General features: G+C 54.6%; 1 protein-coding gene across 1 annotated transcript; it reads left to right on the forward strand.

Annotated features, from left to right (window-relative positions):
* Nucleotides 1-7,596: 7,596 nt before the first annotated feature.
* On the forward strand, nucleotides 7,597-17,714 carry LOC120928765 (nudix hydrolase 24, chloroplastic-like). Its single transcript, XM_040339756.1, has 8 exons — nucleotides 7,597-7,699; nucleotides 8,839-9,071; nucleotides 9,357-9,420; nucleotides 9,500-9,627; nucleotides 10,258-10,376; nucleotides 13,085-13,217; nucleotides 13,518-13,614; nucleotides 17,460-17,714. Exons 1-8 carry the CDS (start codon nucleotides 7,630-7,632, stop codon nucleotides 17,504-17,506), a joined length of 891 nt encoding a protein of 296 aa, XP_040195690.1. The 5' UTR covers nucleotides 7,597-7,629; the 3' UTR covers nucleotides 17,507-17,714.
* Nucleotides 17,715-19,263: the final 1,549 nt, after the last annotated feature.

Raw genomic sequence — 19,263 nt, forward strand, 5'->3', positions numbered from 1 at the left:
CGGAGGGAAGTGACGGAGGGAAGTGACGGAGGGAAGTGACGGAGGGAAGTGACGGAGGGAAGTGACGAAGGGAAGGGGAACTGATGGAGGGAAGTGACGGAGGGAAGTGACGGAGGGAAGTGACGGAGGGAAGTGACGGAGGGAAGTGACGGAGGGAAGGGGAAGTGACGGAGGAAAGTGACGGAGGGAAGTGACGGAGGGAAGTGACGAAGGGAAGGGGAACTGATGGAGGGAAGTGATGGAGGGAAGTGATGGAGGGAAGTGACGGAGGGAAGGGGAAGTGACGGAGGGAAGTGACGGAGGGAAGTGACGGAGGGAAGTGACGGAGGGAAGTGACGGAGGGAAGTGACGGAGGGAAGGGACGGAGGGAAGGGGAAGTGACGGAGGAAAGTGACGGAGGGAAGTGACGGAGGGAAGTGACGAAGGGAAGGGGAACTGATGGAGGGAAGTGATGGAGGGAAGTGATGGAGGGAAGGGGAACTGATGGAGGGAAGTGACGGAGGGAAGTGACGGAGGGAAGTGACGGAGGGAAGTGACGGAGGGAAGTGACGAAGGGAAGGGGAACTGATGGAGGGAAGTGACGGAGGGAAGTGACGGAGGGAAGTGACGGAGGGAAGTGACGGAGGGAAGTGACGGAGGGAAGGGGAAGTGACGGAGGAAAGTGACGGAGGGAAGTGACGGAGGGAAGTGACGAAGGGAAGGGGAACTGATGGAGGGAAGTGATGGAGGGAAGTGATGGAGGGAAGTGACGGAGGGAAGGGGAAGTGACGGAGGGAAGTGACGGAGGGAAGTGACGGAGGGAAGTGACGGAGGGAAGTGACGGAGGGAAGTGACGGAGGGAAGGGACGGAGGGAAGGGGAAGTGACGGAGGGAAGTGACGGAGGGAAGTGACGGAGGGAAGTGACGAAGGGAAGGGGAACTGATGGAGGGAAGTGATGGAGGGAAGTGATGGAGGGAAGTGACGGAGGGAAGGGGAAGTGACGGAGGGAAGTGACGGAGGGAAGTGACGGAGGGAAGTGACGGAGGGAAGTGACAGAGGGAAGTGACGAAGGGAAGTGACGAAGGGAAGGGGAACTGATGGAGGGAAGTGACGGAGGGAAGTGACGGAGGGAAGTGACGGAGGGAAGTGACGGAGGGAAGTGACGAAGGGAAGGGGAACTGATGGAGGGAAGTGACGGAGGGAAGTGACGGAGGGAAGTGACGGAGGGAAGTGACGAAGGGAAGGGGAACTGATGGAGGGAAGTGACGGAGGGAAGTGACGGAGGGAAGTGACGGAGGGAAGTGACGGAGGGAAGTGACGGAGGGAAGTGACGAAGGGAAGGGGAACTGATGGAGGGAAGTGATGGAGGGAAGTGACGGAGGGAAGTGACGGAGGGAAGTGACGGAGGGAAGTGACGGAGGGAAGTGACGGAGGGAAGGGGAAGTGACGGAGGAAAGTGACGGAGGGAAGTGACGGAGGGAAGTGACGAAGGGAAGGGGAACTGATGGAGGGAAGTGACGGAGGGAAGGGGAAGTGACGGAGGGAAGTGACGGAGGGAAGTGACGGAGGGAAGTGACGGAGGGAAGTGACGGAGGGAAGTGACGGAGGGAAGGGGAAGTGACGGAGGAAAGTGACGGAGGGAAGTGACGGAGGGAAGTGACGAAGGGAAGGGGAACTGATGGAGGGAAGTGATGGAGGGAAGTGATGGAGGGAAGTGACGGAGGGAAGGGGAAGTGACGGAGGGAAGTGACGGAGGGAAGTGACGGAGGGAAGTGACAGAGGGAAGTGACGAAGGGAAGTGACGAAGGGAAGGGGAACTGATGGAGGGAAGTGACGGAGGGAAGTGACGGAGGGAAGTGACGGAGGGAAGTGACGGAGGGAAGTGACGAAGGGAAGGGGAACTGATGGAGGGAAGTGACGGAGGGAAGTGACGGAGGGAAGTGACGGAGGGAAGTGACGGAGGGAAGTGACGGAGGGATGTGACGGAGGGAAGTGACGGAGGGACGTGACGGAGGGACGTGACGGAGGGACGTGACGGAGGGAAGGGGAAGTGACGGAGGGAAGTGACGGAGGGAAGTGACGGAGGGAAGTGACGGAGGGAAGTGACGGAGGGACGTGACGGAGGGACGTGACGGAGGGAAGGGGAAGTGACGGAGGGAAGTGACGGGGGGAAGTGACGGAGGGAAGTGATGGAGGGAAGGGGAAGTGACGGAGGGAAGTGACGGAGGGAAGTGACGAAGGGAAGGGGAACTGATGGAGGGAAGTGACGGAGGGAAGTGACGGAGGGAAGTGACGAAGGGAAGGGGAAGTGACGGAGGGAAGTGACGGAGGGAAGTGACGGAGGGAAGTGACGGAGGGAAGTGACGGAGGGAAGGGGAAGTGACGGAGGAAAGTGACGGAGGGAAGTGACGGAGGGAAGTGACGGAGGGAAGTGACGAAGGGAAGGGGAACTGATGGAGGGAAGTGACGGAGGGAAGTGACGGAGGGAAGTGACGGAGGGAAGTGACGGAGGGAAGGGGAACTGATGGAGGGAAGTGACGGAGGGAAGTGACGGAGGGAAGGGGAAGTGACGGAGGAAAGTGACGGAGGGAAGTGACGGAGGGAAGTGACGAAGGGAAGGGGAACTGATGGAGGGAAGTGACGGAGGGAAGTGACGGAGGGAAGTGACGGAGGGAAGTGACGGAGGGAAGTGACGGAGGGAAGTGACGGAGGGAAGTGACGGAGGGAAGTGACGAAGGGAAGGGGAACTGATGGAGGGAAGTGACGGAGGGAAGTGACGGAGGGAAGGGGAAGTGACGGAGGAAAGTGACGGAGGGAAGTGACGGAGGGAAGTGACGAAGGGAAGGGGAACTGATGGAGGGAAGTGATGGAGGGAAGTGATGGAGGGAAGTGACGGAGGGAAGGGGAAGTGACGGAGGGAAGTGACGGAGGGAAGTGACGGAGGGAAGTGACGGAGGGAAGTGACGGAGGAAAGTGACGGAGGGAAGTGACGAAGGGAAGGGGAACTGATGGAGGGAAGTGACGGAGGGAAGTGACGGAGGGAAGTGACGGAGGGAAGTGACGGAGGGAAGTGACGAAGGGAAGGGGAACTGATGGAGGGAAGTGACGGAGGGAAGTGACGGAGGGAAGTGACGGAGGGAAGTGACGGAGGGAAGTGACGGAGGGAAGGGGAAGTGACGGAGGAAAGTGACGGAGGGAAGTGACGGAGGGAAGTGACGAAGGGAAGGGGAACTGATGGAGGGAAGTGATGGAGGGAAGTGATGGAGGGAAGTGACGGAGGGAAGGGGAAGTGACGGAGGGAAGTGACGGAGGGAAGTGACGGAGGGAAGTGACGGAGGGAAGTGACGGAGGGAAGTGACGGAGGGAAGTGACGGAGGGAAGTGACGGAGGGAAGGGACGGAGGGAAGGGGAAGTGACGGAGGAAAGTGACGGAGGGAAGTGACGGAGGGAAGTGACGAAGGGAAGGGGAACTGATGGAGGGAAGTGATGGAGGGAAGTGATGGAGGGAAGTGACGGAGGGAAGGGGAAGTGACGGAGGGAAGTGACGGAGGGAAGTGACGGAGGGAAGTGACGGAGGGAAGTGACAGAGGGAAGTGACGAAGGGAAGTGACGAAGGGAAGGGGAACTGATGGAGGGAAGTGACGGAGGGAAGTGACGGAGGGAAGTGACGGAGGGAAGTGACGGAGGGAAGTGACGAAGGGAAGGGGAACTGATGGAGGGAAGTGACGGAGGGAAGTGACGGAGGGAAGTGACGGAGGGAAGTGACGGAGGGAAGTGACGAAGGGAAGGGGAACTGATGGAGGGAAGTGACGGAGGGAAGTGACGGAGGGAAGTGACGGAGGGAAGTGACGGAGGGAAGTGACGGAGGGAAGTGACGAAGGGAAGGGGAACTGATGGAGGGAAGTGATGGAGGGAAGTGATGGAGGGAAGTGACGGAGGGAAGTGACGGAGGGAAGTGACGGAGGGAAGTGACGGAGGGAAGGGGAAGTGACGGAGGAAAGTGACGGAGGGAAGTGACGGAGGGAAGTGACGAAGGGAAGGGGAACTGATGGAGGGAAGTGACGGAGGGAAGGGGAAGTGACGGAGGGAAGTGACGGAGGGAAGTGACGGAGGGAAGTGACGGAGGGAAGTGACGGAGGGAAGTGACGGAGGGAAGGGGAAGTGACGGAGGAAAGTGACGGAGGGAAGTGACGGAGGGAAGTGACGAAGGGAAGGGGAACTGATGGAGGGAAGTGATGGAGGGAAGTGATGGAGGGAAGTGACGGAGGGAAGGGGAAGTGACGGAGGGAAGTGACGGAGGGAAGTGACGGAGGGAAGTGACAGAGGGAAGTGACGAAGGGAAGTGACGAAGGGAAGGGGAACTGATGGAGGGAAGTGACGGAGGGAAGTGACGGAGGGAAGTGACGGAGGGAAGTGACGGAGGGAAGTGACGAAGGGAAGGGGAACTGATGGAGGGAAGTGACGGAGGGAAGTGACGGAGGGAAGTGACGGAGGGAAGTGACGGAGGGAAGTGACGGAGGGATGTGACGGAGGGAAGTGACGGAGGGACGTGACGGAGGGACGTGACGGAGGGACGTGACGGAGGGAAGGGGAAGTGACGGAGGGAAGTGACGGAGGGAAGTGACGGAGGGAAGTGACGGAGGGAAGTGACGGAGGGACGTGACGGAGGGACGTGACGGAGGGAAGGGGAAGTGACGGAGGGAAGTGACGGGGGGAAGTGACGGAGGGAAGTGATGGAGGGAAGGGGAAGTGACGGAGGGAAGTGACGGAGGGAAGTGACGAAGGGAAGGGGAACTGATGGAGGGAAGTGACGGAGGGAAGTGACGGAGGGAAGTGACGAAGGGAAGGGGAAGTGACGGAGGGAAGTGACGGAGGGAAGTGACGGAGGGAAGTGACGGAGGGAAGTGACGGAGGGAAGGGGAAGTGACGGAGGAAAGTGACGGAGGGAAGTGACGGAGGGAAGTGACGGAGGGAAGTGACGAAGGGAAGGGGAACTGATGGAGGGAAGTGACGGAGGGAAGTGACGGAGGGAAGTGACGGAGGGAAGTGACGGAGGGAAGGGGAACTGATGGAGGGAAGTGACGGAGGGAAGTGACGGAGGGAAGGGGAAGTGACGGAGGAAAGTGACGGAGGGAAGTGACGGAGGGAAGTGACGGAGGGAAGGGGAACTGATGGAGGGAAGTGACGGAGGGAAGTGACGGAGGGAAGTGACGGAGGGAAGTGACGGAGGGAAGTGACGGAGGGAAGTGACGGAGGGAAGTGACGGAGGGAAGTGACGAAGGGAAGGGGAACTGATGGAGGGAAGTGACGGAGGGAAGTGACGGAGGGAAGGGGAAGTGACGGAGGAAAGTGACGGAGGGAAGTGACGGAGGGAAGTGACGAAGGGAAGGGGAACTGATGGAGGGAAGTGATGGAGGGAAGTGATGGAGGGAAGTGACGGAGGGAAGGGGAAGTGACGGAGGGAAGTGACGGAGGGAAGTGACGGAGGGAAGTGACGGAGGGAAGTGACGGAGGAAAGTGACGGAGGGAAGTGACGAAGGGAAGGGGAACTGATGGAGGGAAGTGACGGAGGGAAGTGACGGAGGGAAGTGACGGAGGGAAGTGACGGAGGGAAGTGATGGAGGGAAGGGGAAGTGACGGAGGGAAGTGACGGAGGGAAGTGACGGAGGGAAGTGACGAAGGGAAGGGGAAGTGACGGAGGGAAGTGACGGAGGGAAGTGACGGAGGGAAGTGACGGAGGGAAGGGGAAGTGACGGAGGGAAGTGACGGAGGGAAGTGACGGAGGGAAGTGACGGAGGGAAGTGACGAAGGGAAGGGGAACTGATGGAGGGAAGTGACGGAGGGAAGTGACGGAGGGAAGTGACGGAGGGAAGTGACGGAGGGAAGTGACGGAGGGAAGTGACGGAGGGAAGTGACGAAGGGAAGGGGAACTGATGGAGGGAAGTGACGGAGGGAAGTGACGAAGGGAAGGGGAACTGATGGAGGGAAGTGACGGAGGGAAGTGACGGAGGGAAGTGACGGAGGGAAGGGGAAGTGACGGAGGAAAGTGACGGAGGGAAGTGACGGAGGGAAGTGACGAAGGGAAGGGGAACTGATGGAGGGAAGTGATGGAGGGAAGTGACGGAGGGAAGGGGAAGTGACGGAGGGAAGTGACGGAGGGAAGTGACGGAGGGAAGTGACGGAGGGAAGTGACGGAGGAAAGTGACGGAGGGAAGTGACGGAGGGAAGTGACGGAGGGAAGGGGAAGTGACGGAGGGAAGTGACGGAGGAAAGTGACGGAGGGAAGTGACGGAGGGAAGTGACGGAGGGAAGGGGAAGTGACGGAGGGAAGTGACGGAGGGAAGTGACGGAGGAAAGTGACGGAGGGAAGTGACGAAGGGAAGGGGAAGTGATGGAGGGAAGTGATGGAGGGAAGTGACGGAGGGAAGTGATGGAGGGAAGGGGAACTGATGGAGGGAAGTGACGGAGGGATGTGACGGAGGGATGTGACGGAGGGAAGTGACGGAGGGAAGTGACGGAGGGGGGGGGTGATGGAGGGAAGTGATGGAGGGAAGGGGAACTGATGGAGGGAAGTGACAGAGGAAAGTGACGGAGGGAAGTGACGGAGGGGGGGGGTGATAGAGGGAAGTGATGGAGGGAAGTGATAGAGGGGGGGTGATGGAGGGAAGTGATGGAGGGAAGTGATAGAGGGGGGGGTGATAGAGGGAAGTGTAACAGCCCTTGTGTGTGGCAGATAGGAAGGCACAGCAAAGGAGCCCTTCAGATGGACACGGCAGCCCCGCCAGTGTCCGTGACATCACCGGATCTCCAGGAACTCCCTGAAGCCGGCGGAGAGATGAGTACCAATCAAACAATTTAAAGATTAATCGATGAATTAATAGTTAATTTCCACAGCCCTAGTTTATTATTATGCTCCCGGGGGTGTATAGGAGGGGGAGGAGCTTATTATTATTACCTCCGGGTGTATAGAAAGGGAGGAGTTTATTATTATGCTCCCGGGGGTGTATAGGAGGGGGAGGAGTTTATTTTTATGCTCCCGGGGGTGTATAGGAGGGGGAGGAGTTTATTATTATGCTCCCGGGGGTGTATAGGAGGGGGAGGAGTTTATTATTATGCTCCCGGGGGGTATAGGAGGGGAGGAGTTTATAATTATTTCCTCTGGGGCTGCATAGAAAGGGAGGAGTTTATTAGTATGCTCCCGGGGGTGTATAGGAGGGGGAGGAGTTTATTTTTATGCTCCCGGGGGTATATAGGAGGGGGAGGAGTTTTTTGTATGCTCCCGGGGGTGTATATGAGGGGGAGGGGTTTATTATTATGCTCCTGGGGGTGTATAGGAGGAGGAGGAGTTTATTATTATGCTCCCGGGGGTGTATAGGAGGGGGAGGAGTTTATTATTATGCTCCTGGGGGTGTATAGGAGGGGAGTTTATTATTATGCTCCCGGGGGTGTATAGGAGGGGAGGAGTTTATAATTATGCTCCCGGGGGTGTATAGGAGGGGAGGAGTTTATTATTATGCTCCCGGGGGTGTATAGGAGGGGAGGAGTTTATAATTATGCTCCCGGGGGTGTATAGGAGGGGGAGGAGTTTAGGAACGTTGTATAATAAGAGACTTTTCTCTCCTCTTCTCTGATCTCCAGGATCTGGAAAGATGGCCGCCGCTTCCTGGTCACATCGACTTCTCCACCTTCTCCAGAGCCTCAACAACCTCCAGAGGGGAGGTACCAAGCCTGCTTATATGATGGGGGCGGGGTGCGGGGGACATCCTTATATGATGTGGGCGGGGTGCGGGGGTCCTCCTTATATGATGGGGCGGGGTGCGGGGGACATCCTTATATGATGTGGGTGGGGTGCGGGGGTCCTCCTTATATGATGGGGCGGGGTGCGGGGGACATCCTTATATGATGTGGGCGGGGTGCGGGGGTCCTCCTTATATGATGTGGGCGGGGTGCGGGGGTCCTCCTTATATGATGGGGGCGGGGCGTGGGGGACATCCTTACATGATGGGGGGAGGGGGCGCGGGGGACGTCCTTATATGATGGGGGCGCGGGGGACGTCCTTATATGATGGGGGAGGGGGCGCGGGGGACGTCCTTATATAATAGTGGGATGGGGCGCGGGGGACATCCTTATATGATGGGGGGAGGGGCGCAGTGGACTGTTGGTGGTAGAAGGTGAAGTGTGGAGGACTCTTGTGGTAGAAGTTGTCGTGTGGAGGACTCTTGTGGTAGAAGTTGTCGTGTGGAGGACTGTTGGTGGTGGAAGTTGTCGTGTGGAGGACTGTTGGTGGTGGAAGTTGTCGTGTGGAGGACTCTTGTGGTAGAAGTTGTCGTGTGGAGGACTGTTGGTGGTAGAAGGTGAAGTGTGGAGGACTCTTGTGGTAGAAGTTGTCGTGTGGAGGAGTGGTGGTGGTAGAAGTTGTCGTGTGGAGGACTGTTGTGGTAGAAGTTGTCGTGTGGAGGACTGGTGGTGGTAGAAGTTGGCGTGTGGAGGACTCTTGTGGTAGAAGTTGTCGTGTGGAGGAGTGGTGGTGGTAGAAGTTGTCGTGTGGAGGACTGTTGTGGTAGAAGTTGTCGTGTGGAGGACTGGTGGTGGTAGAAGTTGTCGTGTGGAGGACTCTTGTGGTAGAAGTTGTCGTGTGGAGGACTCTTGTGGTAGAAGTTGTCGTGTGGAGGACTGTTGGTGGTAGAAGTTGTCGTGTGGAGGACTGTTGGTGGTAGAAGTTGTCATGTGGAGGACTGTTGGTGGTAGAAGTTGTCGTGTGGAGGACTGTTGGTGGTAGAAGTTGTCGTGTGGAGGACTGTTGGTGGTAGAAGTCATCCTGTCTGCATGATCTGATTCCCGTTGTGTGAACATTGCAGGGTGTCTGGCGTTCTGTGTCCAGGGTCGGAGGGTCGGTTGGGTGTGTCAGTCGGTGGCCCGGCTTCTCTCTCAGAACTTCGATGTCTTCACACTGCATGGAGACCCCGCTACCCACCTGGAGCTCAGTGACCACCTCCGCTCCCCCCAGGAGAGGACCCGGGCCGTACAGGAGGTGATGGAGTCACTGCGACATCAGGACACCTTCCCATGTCTCCGGGAATGGAGGGGTGAGGTGAGCGTCATCATTTTCCCTCATAGTCATTCCAGCCATACACCCATTGTACAGTATATAACCCCCCCCACACACACACACCACCCCCCCACCCCCATATCACCATACATTGTACAGTATATAACCCCCCCCCCACACACACACACCACCCCCCCCACCATATCACCATACATTGTACAGTATATAACCCCCCCCCCACACCCACCCCACCCCCACACTCGTACACTATTATTGAGAAGTGATGTATCCAGGTGGTTCTAATTCAGCAATGTTTTGTCTCCTCAGCACTACGATGTGAATAGTCTCTTCTCTGACCCTCCCCTCCTCAGCATGGAGCGGGCCGCAACACGTAAGGGCTGTGTCTCCATTTCTCTCTATGTACATCTCTATATGTTGCTGACCCCGCCTCCATCTCTTTGTGTCCCCAGCTCTCCTCGGGGTCCCCCGGTACGGAGTCCATGTGAATGGCTATTTGTACCGAGGTGGAGAAGTCTTCATGTGGGTGGCTAAACGAGCTCTGACCAAGGCCACCTACCCGGGGAAGCTGGACCACCTGGTGAGCAGAGGTCGGGGGGGGTGGGGTGGGCGTCATAATCGGTACACATTGTACAAGAACTGCAGCCAAGAACCATTTGTGAGGCCGAGCAGCTGACCCTCCCACTGGCCCTGTGAGGTGCTGTGTGAATTCTGGCTGCAGAGAATGAAGGTGAAATGATGATCTCTATGACCTGGGCTCTGTGTTGGACGTCTCATTAGTATCAGGTTGACTTCTATCACTGGTTGTCTGGGATCCCTCCCCCTCCAAGTCACAAAACTCTCTATCCTGCCTATTCCAAGGTGGGGTCTGAGCTCCTCATAGAGGTGTAGACCCCCCCCCCCCCAAGTGAAGAATTAGGAGGAAGGGGATGAAAATGGTTCTGTCCTCCATCATTGTTGGGGACTTTCACCGGACGGCTGAGCAACTCCTAAACGGAGCTCCGGGAACAGATAATGAAGATGAGGTCAGAAATGTGTTCCCGGAGCTCCGTTCCAGAGTTGCTCAGCTATCCGGTTAAATAAAGACCCCCAAAAGGGGACACACAGGAAAGATCTTGGTGGGGGTGGGGCAGATGAGTATAAGACCTGGGAGGGGCGCCATTGTTAATACGTGTGACCGCCCGGTGGCATCCATTGATTGTGTTTCCAGGCAGCGGGGGGGATCTCTGCCGGTTCCGGAGTGTGGGAGACCCTCCTGAAGGAGTGCAAAGAAGAGGCCTGTATCCCAGAATCCATTGCGGCCACAGCCAAACCCTGCGGGACGGTCAGGTAAGCGACACCAGCCTTCTAGTAACAAATGGGGGAGGGGGGGTATTCTGATAAATATGTACACAAGCACAAATCGTACTCTGATGTTGGGTATAAAATAAAATGTGAGGGGGCACCTGCCCTCCTGCCTGGGTGCCTCCGCCAAGATACAACCTCCTCCAGGAACCCAGGAATCGGGTATTATAGCTGAGCACCAGAGAACTAGACGACACTGGCTTAGGTGCAAACTGGAACTCACACAGAATATATACCACACAACATCAGGTAAGAGCTTGGTCACATTACCCTAAACAATGCAAACTGTAAACGGTAATGTGATCAGTACATCTAAGGAACAGCCAACAAAAACATAAACAGTAATGTAATCAACAGCCACGAGTGACAGCTACCATGTCCAAGAGGAATAGCAGACAGACAGAAACAATAGGTGACTCAACTAACAATGGGAATTCACACCTAGGAGGCACACAATGGGGGACTATACCATGAGAGAAAGACCCCTTAATAAACAGATTAAAGCAGGAGACCCCAGCATTGGGTTCTTTCTGAGTCTGGAGGGGTGGGGTGGTGGTCTGAAGCCCCAAATCTGTATCCAGGTCCTACATTCCCTGTTCGTTTTCAAGGAGACATGGACCCGAATCAGAAGCAAAACCCACTGCAAGGGTCCCCCAGTCACACACCTCCCAAAAAATAGCGCCCCCTCAAAAGCTATATCCCGTAGGCAGGAGGCTACCCTGCAGTCCCCTCTGTACTGGGTGGGTCTGTCACATTTCTCCCCCATGCGAAGTGAACTATCAAGGTGCCAGACCTTCACCTGGTCTGGACATTTGTTATTCGGGCACAGGGAACCCACATACTTGGTCCAGATGATCTCCGTTCTTGGCCGCAGGGAATAGGTAGGTGTTGGAACCTCTGTCCCGGGTGACAGCATTTCATCTGGGCAGTGTTTACCGTAATGGGGCTCGGTATGATGCAGGGGAGAGGGGCTCCTTGGAGGACTGGAGGCACGGTAGGTGCTAGGCAGAGGTTGGTAGCGCTCTGCCCTGTTGCCAGGGCTACACTGGGGACCCCACATCTTCCGCTCTGATTGACTTTTGCGGAGGGAGGACGACCTCCTCCCCTGCTGAAAGGTGGCTCTGCTGCTGGAGAGGGGGGGAGGGGGACAGCTTCCTCTCCTCCCTGATCCTTAAACTGTCACTGGGAAGGTGAGCCGGCTGCTCCGTCCCCCTCATACCCTCATCCAGCTGCTGGGATGACATTTCTCTGGTACTGTCTCCCAGGGGCAAGGATCCTTGTTGGGGGGCAGCTTCCTCTGCTCTGGCTGACTGTTAGGGAGGGAGGACAACCACCTCCTCTCCCAGACTGTGGAATTGCCGCTGGGGAGTGAGGACGACCACCTCCTCTCCCAGACTGTGGAATTGCCGCTGGGGAGTGAGGACGACCACCTCCTCTCCCAGACTGTGGAATTGCCGCTGGGGAGTGAGGACGACCACCTCCTCTCCCAGACTGTGGAATTGCCGCTGGGGAGTGAGGACGACCACCTCCTCTCCCAGACTGTGGAATTGCCGCTGGGGATCTTGAATTGCCGCTGGGGAGTGAGGACGACCACCTCCTCTCCCAGACTGTGGAATTGTCGCTGGGGAGTGAGGACGACCACCTCCTCTCCCAGACTGTGGAATTGTCGCTGGGGAGTGAGGACGACCACCTCCTCTCCCAGACTGTGGAATTGTCGCTGGGGAGTGAGGACGACCACCTCCTCTCCCAGACTGTGGAATTGCCGCTGGGGATCTTGAATTGCCGCTGGGGAGTGAGGACGACCACCTCCTCTCCCAGACTGTGGAATTGCCGCTGGGGAGTGAGGACGACCACCTCCTCTCCCAGACTGTGGAATTGCCGCTGGGGAGTGAGGACGACCACCTCCTCTCCCAGACTGTGGAATTGCCGCTGGGGATCTTGAATTGCCGCTGGGGAGTGAGGACGACCACCTCCTCTCCCAGACTGTGGAATTGTCGCTGGGGAGTGAGGACGACCACCTCCTCTCCCAGACTGTGGAATTGTCGCTGGGGAGTGAGGATGACCACCTCCTCTCCCAGACTGTGGAATTGCCGCTGGGGAGTGAGGACGACCACCTCCTCTCCCAGACTGTGGAATTGTCGCTGGGGAGTGAGGACGACCACCTCCTCTCCCAGACTGTGGAATTGTCGCTGGGGAGTGAGGATGACCACCTCCTCTCCCTTCTGTCCCGGGATCCTGGTCTGCCGCTGGAGAAGAAGAAAGGCCACTTTCTCACCCTGGGCCCCCAGAACTGCTGCAGGTGTGGGGAATAGGTCTCGGACCCTCTGTCCGCTTATCAGAGCTTCAGCTGGGAGTTCAAGCTTCACTAGAGCAGCCTATTGATGGGGAGAGGAGCCACCTACCCCAGTTCCCTGGTGCTCCAGGGTTGGCGCTGGGCGGTAGTGGGTATGGAGGTCCATGCCGAAGATTGAACATTGGAGAGGAGCCACCTACCCCAGTTCTCTGGTGCTCCAGGGTTGGTGTTGGGCGGTAGTGGGTATGGAGGTCCATGCCGAAGATTGAACATTGGAGAGGAGCCACCTACCCCAGTTCTCTGGTGCTCCAGGGTTGGCGCTGGGCGGTAGTGGGTATGGAGGTCAGTGCCGAAGATTGAACATTGTACTGATGTGGTGATAATCTCTTCCATATTTCAGCTATGCCTATGAGAAGGGGGAGGGGATCTACCTGGAGTGTCAGTTTGTCTTTGATCTGGAGGTTCCCGAGTCGTTCAAGCCCAGCGTGGGAGACGGAGAGGTGGAAGAGTTTTACTTGTGGCCATTGGAGAAGGTGAATGGTGGGAAATGATGGTGGTTTGTGGGGGAGGGGACTATTTCTGAATTTACATCATTTTTATCATGGAGGTAACAAGACATAAATGATCTTTACATGATGACCATGACAGTCTATAGAGAACTTCGACTTCTTGTACCCTTCTCCTTTAAATGAGGAAAGCCCAATACTCACCTCTTCCCGTTCCTCCAAGATCTGCACCGTGTGATCGGCCCAAATATTCACCCCCGGGGCCGATCTCCCAGCTGGGCTTTTTCTGTTTCTTGTTGTTTTACGGAGATCCTCTCTTTGTTTCAGGTGCGGGAAGCCATCGCCACAGAGGAGTTTAAACCCAACTGTGCCCTGGTGGTCCTGGACTTCCTGCTGCGGAGAGGACACGTCCGGCCTGACACAGGTACCTCTATGGGGTGGAGAAGGTGACAGTCCTTATAAAGGATGACTCTGGGCGATGGTGGAATAACGGGCATCCTTCCTCACATGTTCTCATCATCGGGCCTTGTTGGTGGTCTGTGTGGCCCCTTTTATCCCATTTCAGGGCGTGTAAAAGAGTCCAAACCCAAAGACTAAAATATCATCTACTGTAGCTTCCCAGACCTTAGATGTGGCGGCTACATTCCTTTTCTTTATTTAGGTATTATACATTTTTTTGGAGTGTTACAGAACACAGAAAAGAAAAAAAGAGAAGACATTTTGGTGGCCATAATAAGGTGGTGGTCATTTGGTGGACATACAAGGAGAAGTAGACATTTGGTGGACATAGAAGGAGAAGTAGACATTTGGTGGACATAGAAGAAGTAGACATTTGGTGGACATAGAAGGAGAAGTAGACATTTGGTGGACATAGAAGGAGAAGTAGACATTTGGTGGACATAGAAGGAGAAGTAAACATTTGGTGGACATAGAGGGAGACGTAGACATTTGGTGGACATAGAAGAAGAAGTAGACATTTGGTGGACATAGAAGGAGAAGTAGACATTTGGTGGACATAGAAGGAGAAGTAGACATTTGGTGGACATAGAATGAGAAGTAGACATTTGGTGGACATAGAAGGAGAAGTAGACATTTGGTGGACATAGAAGGAGAAGTAGACATTTGCTGGACATAGAAGGAGAAGTAGACATTTGGTGGACATAGAAGGAGAAGTAGACATTTGGTGGACATAGAAGGAGAAGTAGACATTTGCTGGACATAGAAGAAGAAGTAGACATTTGGTGGACATAGAAGGAGAAGTAGACATTTGGTGGACATAGAAGGAGAAGTAGACATTTGGTGGACATAGAAGAAGAAGTAGACATTTGGTGGACATAGAAGAAGAAGTAGACATTTGGTGGACATAGAGGGAGACGTAGACATTTGGTGGACATAGAAGGAGAAGTAGACATTTGGTGGACATAGAAGGAGAAGTAGACATTTGGTGGACATAGAAGGAGAAGTAGACATTTGGTGGACATAGAAGGAGAAGTAGACATTTGGTGGACATAGAAGAAGAAGTAGACATTTGGTGGACATAGAAGGAGAAGTAGACATTTGGTGGACATAGAAGGAGAAGTAGACATTTGGTGGACATAGAAGGAGAAGTAGACATTTGGTGGACATAGAAGAAGAAGTAGACATTTGGTGGACATAGAAGGAGAAGTAGACATTTGCTGGACATAGAAGAAGAAGTAGACATTTGGTGGACATAGAAGGAGAAGTAGACATTTGATGGACATAGAAGGAGAAGTAGACATTTGGTGGACATAGATTGAGAAGTAGACATTTGGTGGACATAGAAGAAGTAGACATTTGGTGGACATAATAAGGTGGACATTTGTTGAATACAGCAGGAGAAGTAGAAGCCCAGAAAGTGTCTCTTCAAATATGTTGACAGAGAATTTGGTAACTAGGTGCTCATATCAGCCCAGGGGGTAGGTTGTGGAGCCGTTATGCGGATAAGTAGGGCTGTGTGGTCCATGCTCCACCAATGGCTGCCACTGTCTTTTCTACTGGGCCTTTCAGATGCGGCATCTTCCCTCTTCAGCCTTTTGGTCAATCACTGAAGATATAAGTGTGTGCTGGAGCTCCGATCCCCGGAGTACACCGACCTGTGGAAACCTCGATCGGACTCATACATTCTGCTGCATGCTATCAATTGTTAAAATTTGTGAGGCCTCGTACACACAACCGAGCATGTCCACTGAAACTGGTTCGCGGACCAGTTTCCGCGGACATGTTCGGTCGTGTGTAGGGCCGACCGGACAATTTTCCGCCGGATCGGACAGGTTTCCAGCGGACAAAAGTTTCTTAGCATGCTTAGAAACTTGTCCGCTGGAAGCCTGTCCGTCGGACATGTCCGATGGTCAGTACGACTCATCGGACATGTCTGCTGGCCCTAGAACCTGCGCATGGCGTCTAAGTGATTCAACGCATGTGTGGAAGCATTGAACTTCCGGGTTTGCGGACGTGGCGGCGTCAACATCACCGCACTGTCTGTCAGCGGGGATTTTGGTTTGATGGTGTGTACAACCATCAGACCAAAATCTCCGAGCGGACATATCCGATGAAAACGGTCCGCGGACGTGTTCGCTCGTCTGTACAAGGCCTTAGTTGTAAGCCAACCGTCAGTATAACCCTCCTCTACCCAGCATGCCTCAGTTTTTCTAGCCTCCCTAGAAGGTTGGTTGCCTTTTCTTCACCTTTTTAGCCAAGTTTCTGTACGGTCATTGATGCCTGAGCTGGTCTCTGTATAGCGGCTCCCGGATTCTCCAGTTCCCCAGCCTAATCTGGAAAGTGACTTCTAGGCAGCGCGCTCTGCATTTCCCGAGCTGCATTTCCCGAGTTGTATTCCCGAGCTGTATTCCCCGAGCTGTATTCCCCGAGCTGCATTCTCGAGCTGTATTCCCCGAGCTGTATTCCCCGAGCTGTATTCCCCGAGCTGCATTCTCGAGCTGCATTTCCCGAGCTGCATTTCCCGAGCTGCATTTCCCGAGCTGTATTCCCCGAGCTGTATTCCCTGAGCTGCATTTCCCGAGCTGCATTCCCCGAGCTGCATTCCCGAGCTGCATTTCCCGAGCTGTATTCCCCGAGCTGTATTCCCCGAGCTGCATTTCCCGAGCTGCATTCTCGAGCTGCATTCCCGAGCTGCATTTCCCGAGCTGTATTTCCCGAGCTGTATTCCCCGAGCTGTATTCCCCGAGCTGTATTCCTGAGCTGTATTCCCTGAGCTGCATTTCCCGAGCTGCATTCCCCGAGCTGCATTCCCGAGCTGCATTTCCCGAGCTGTATTCCCCGAGCTGCATTTCTCGAGCTGCATTTCCCGAGCTGCATTTCCCGAGCTGTATTCCCTGAGCTGCATTCCCGAGCTGCATTTCCCGAGCTGCATTTCCCGAGCTGTATTCCCGAGTTGTATTCCCCGAGCTGCATTTCCCGAGCTGCATTTCCCGAGCTGTATTCCCGAGTTGTATTCCCCCCGAGCTGTATTCCCCGAGCTGCATTCTCGAGCTGCATTTCCCGAGCTGCATTTCCCGAGCTGTATTCCCTGAGCTGCATTTCCCGAGCTGCATTTCCCGAGCTGCATTTCCCGAGCTGTATTCCTGAGCTGTATTCCTGAGCTGCATTCCCGAGCTGCATTTCCCGAGCTGTATTCCTGAGCTGCATTTCCTGAGCTGTATTCCCGAGCTGCATTCCCGAGCTGCATTCCCGAGTTGTATTCCCGAGCTGTATTCACGATCTGTATTCCTGAGCTGCATTTCCCGAGCTGCATTTCCCGAGCTGCATTCCCGAGCTGCATTTCCCGAGCTGCATTCCTGAGCTGCATTTCCCGAGCTGTATTCCCGAGCTGTATTTCCCGAGCTGTATTTCCCGAGCTGCATTCCCGAGCTACATTCTCAAGCTGTTTTCCCGAGCTGCGCCCCCAGTCCCTTCTTATGAGCCTATCGGTGTTTTTTTCCCACATCTCAGTGGGGACTTCCTCCTGTTTCTGAAGTCATGTGTTCCTCAGTGGACAGGAACGAGGATAAGATATAAAATCTATTTCTTTGAGTCCCTTGAGGGACACGGGTCCCACCCCTCTGGGGTTTTCTTTTGCTTTGGCCTTAGTACTGCTTTTCCACAAAACTGAGGCATGCTGGGAAGAGGAGGGGCTATACAGGCGTACACATATTTGGTTTGCCAGTGTCTCCTGTAGGCGGCGCTATAACCTGTTTCCTGCGTCCCTCGGTGGACTTGAAGAAATAAAAATCGTATTTCTCTTTCCTGTAGAGAAGTTCTACACCAGGTTTGTGGAATTGCTGCACGCTCCACTCTGATTGGAAGGAGATATCCCAGTCATAAAACAAGAAGACGGTTCTCCGAATTCAGGGAGCGGCAGAAGGAAAGGAGACGGTGGAAACTTCCAGGCCACACAATCCGTTATTACAGCAATAGAGACGATGAGAAGAATCTTCTTATAGACTTTCTATAGGGGGCGCTATGCATGAGATCTCCAGACCGCTAAAGTGACCGTCTGTCTTTTAATAAAGTAGATATTTTGTTCAACTCTCCGGTGTCCTGTGTCTCCTACCTCCCCTCCATTCCCTGTAATAGAAGAGGTATTATACCCCCCTCTCTGGGGTCCTGTGTCTCCTACCTCCCCTCCATTCTCTGTAATAGAAGAGGTATTATACCCCCCTCTCCGGTGTCCTGTGTCTCCTACCTCCCCTCCATTCTCTGTAATAGAAGAGGTATTATACCCCCCTCTCCGGTGTCCTGCGTCTCCTACCTCCCATCCATTCTCTGTAATAGAAGAGGTATTATACCCCCCTCTCTGGGGTCCTGTGTCTCCTACCTCCCCTCCATTTTCTGTAATAGAAGAGGTATTATACCCCCCTCTCTGGGGTCCTGTGTCTCCTACCTCCCCTCCATTCTCTGTAATAGAAGAGGTATTCTACCCCCCTCTCTGGTGTCCTGAGTCTCCTACTTCCCCTCCATTCTCTGTAATAGAAGAGGTATTATACCCCCCTCTCTGGGGTCCTGTGTCTCCTACTGTAACGGATCATGGACTATGCTGCTGGGACAGTTATAATCTTCATGAGGACTACAAGGAACTGCATGGCTTGCCACAATTGGATGTACCACATTGTATTCTGAGCTCAAAGGGTTAATTGGACAAGTCTCTTTCATTACCTCTCTCTTGTGGAGATAACAGCCTCCTGTGAGGTGTATGCTGATGGGGATTATGTGTGAGTGATAATTGTTTTAAAGGTTAATTGAATTCTATTGTCTGATCAAGTTAAGGAGCCAAAACGGCTAACAGCTGATTGGCTCAAGGGAGTGTCATTGTTTCAAAGTATGTGTATTGAAGTCCCCCCTGGGTGGGGGGGGGAGTGTCATTTGTTTCTGTACAGTTGTAACCAGATATAAGGAGGAAAAATGTGGCAAATAAACTCTGTCTGCTTGACTCTGCAAACGTAGTCCGTCTCGTTTCTTGGAAGGGCGTTCGATGGGATATACCGGCGGTACCTGCATATCGCAGCTTGCCAGGGAAAAGGACGTCTCCAACGGCTGAGACCCTCACACTACTTGGGTAGCCGTTACATTGGTGGCAGCGGTGGGATGGTCCTTTTATCCAAAGAGCAAGTTCTGAATGGAGTCGCAGTACGCCAGGCTGAAAAGATCCACACTAAAAGATCTATTAGAGAGTCGTGGTAGGAGCGCCAGCAACAGACCACGGAGGGAGCTGATAGCTGAACTGCTGGAGCTGGACGAAATGGATGGATCCATGGAAGGAACGGAGCCCCTTGCACCGGTCAGCGAGGAAGATGTAATTACTGGGATTGTACAGCGGAGATTATCCTTGTATCCAGAAACGTCCGTGGAACTAATCAACCAGCTGTTCCGGGAAGCAAGGGAGGAGATACAAACGAAGAGGGGACAAGAACTGGAACTGGTAAGAGCGAGACAGCCCATTACACCTGCAGTTCCTACCCCCCCACCCGCGGCTACAGGAAAGAAAATACCGTTCACTGCATTTAAAGCTTTTGTAGAAAGTGAGGAGGAAATCGATGGATATTTGGCGGACTTTGAG

Source organism: Rana temporaria, chromosome 2, assembly GCF_905171775.1.
Source record: "Rana temporaria chromosome 2, aRanTem1.1, whole genome shotgun sequence".
NCBI lineage: Eukaryota > Metazoa > Chordata > Amphibia > Anura > Ranidae > Rana > Rana temporaria.

Coding starts and splice junctions, on each gene's coding strand:
- LOC120928765 (XM_040339756.1), top strand. CDS start 7,630: ATGGCCGCCGCTTCCTGGTCACATCGACTTCTCCACCTTCTCCAGAGC. Junction 9,628..10,257: donor CGGGGAAGCTGGACCACCTG/GTGAGCAGAGGT, acceptor TTGTGTTTCCAG/GCAGCGGGGGGGATCTCTGC. Junction 10,377..13,084: donor AAACCCTGCGGGACGGTCAG/GTAAGCGACACC, acceptor TCCATATTTCAG/CTATGCCTATGAGAAGGGGG.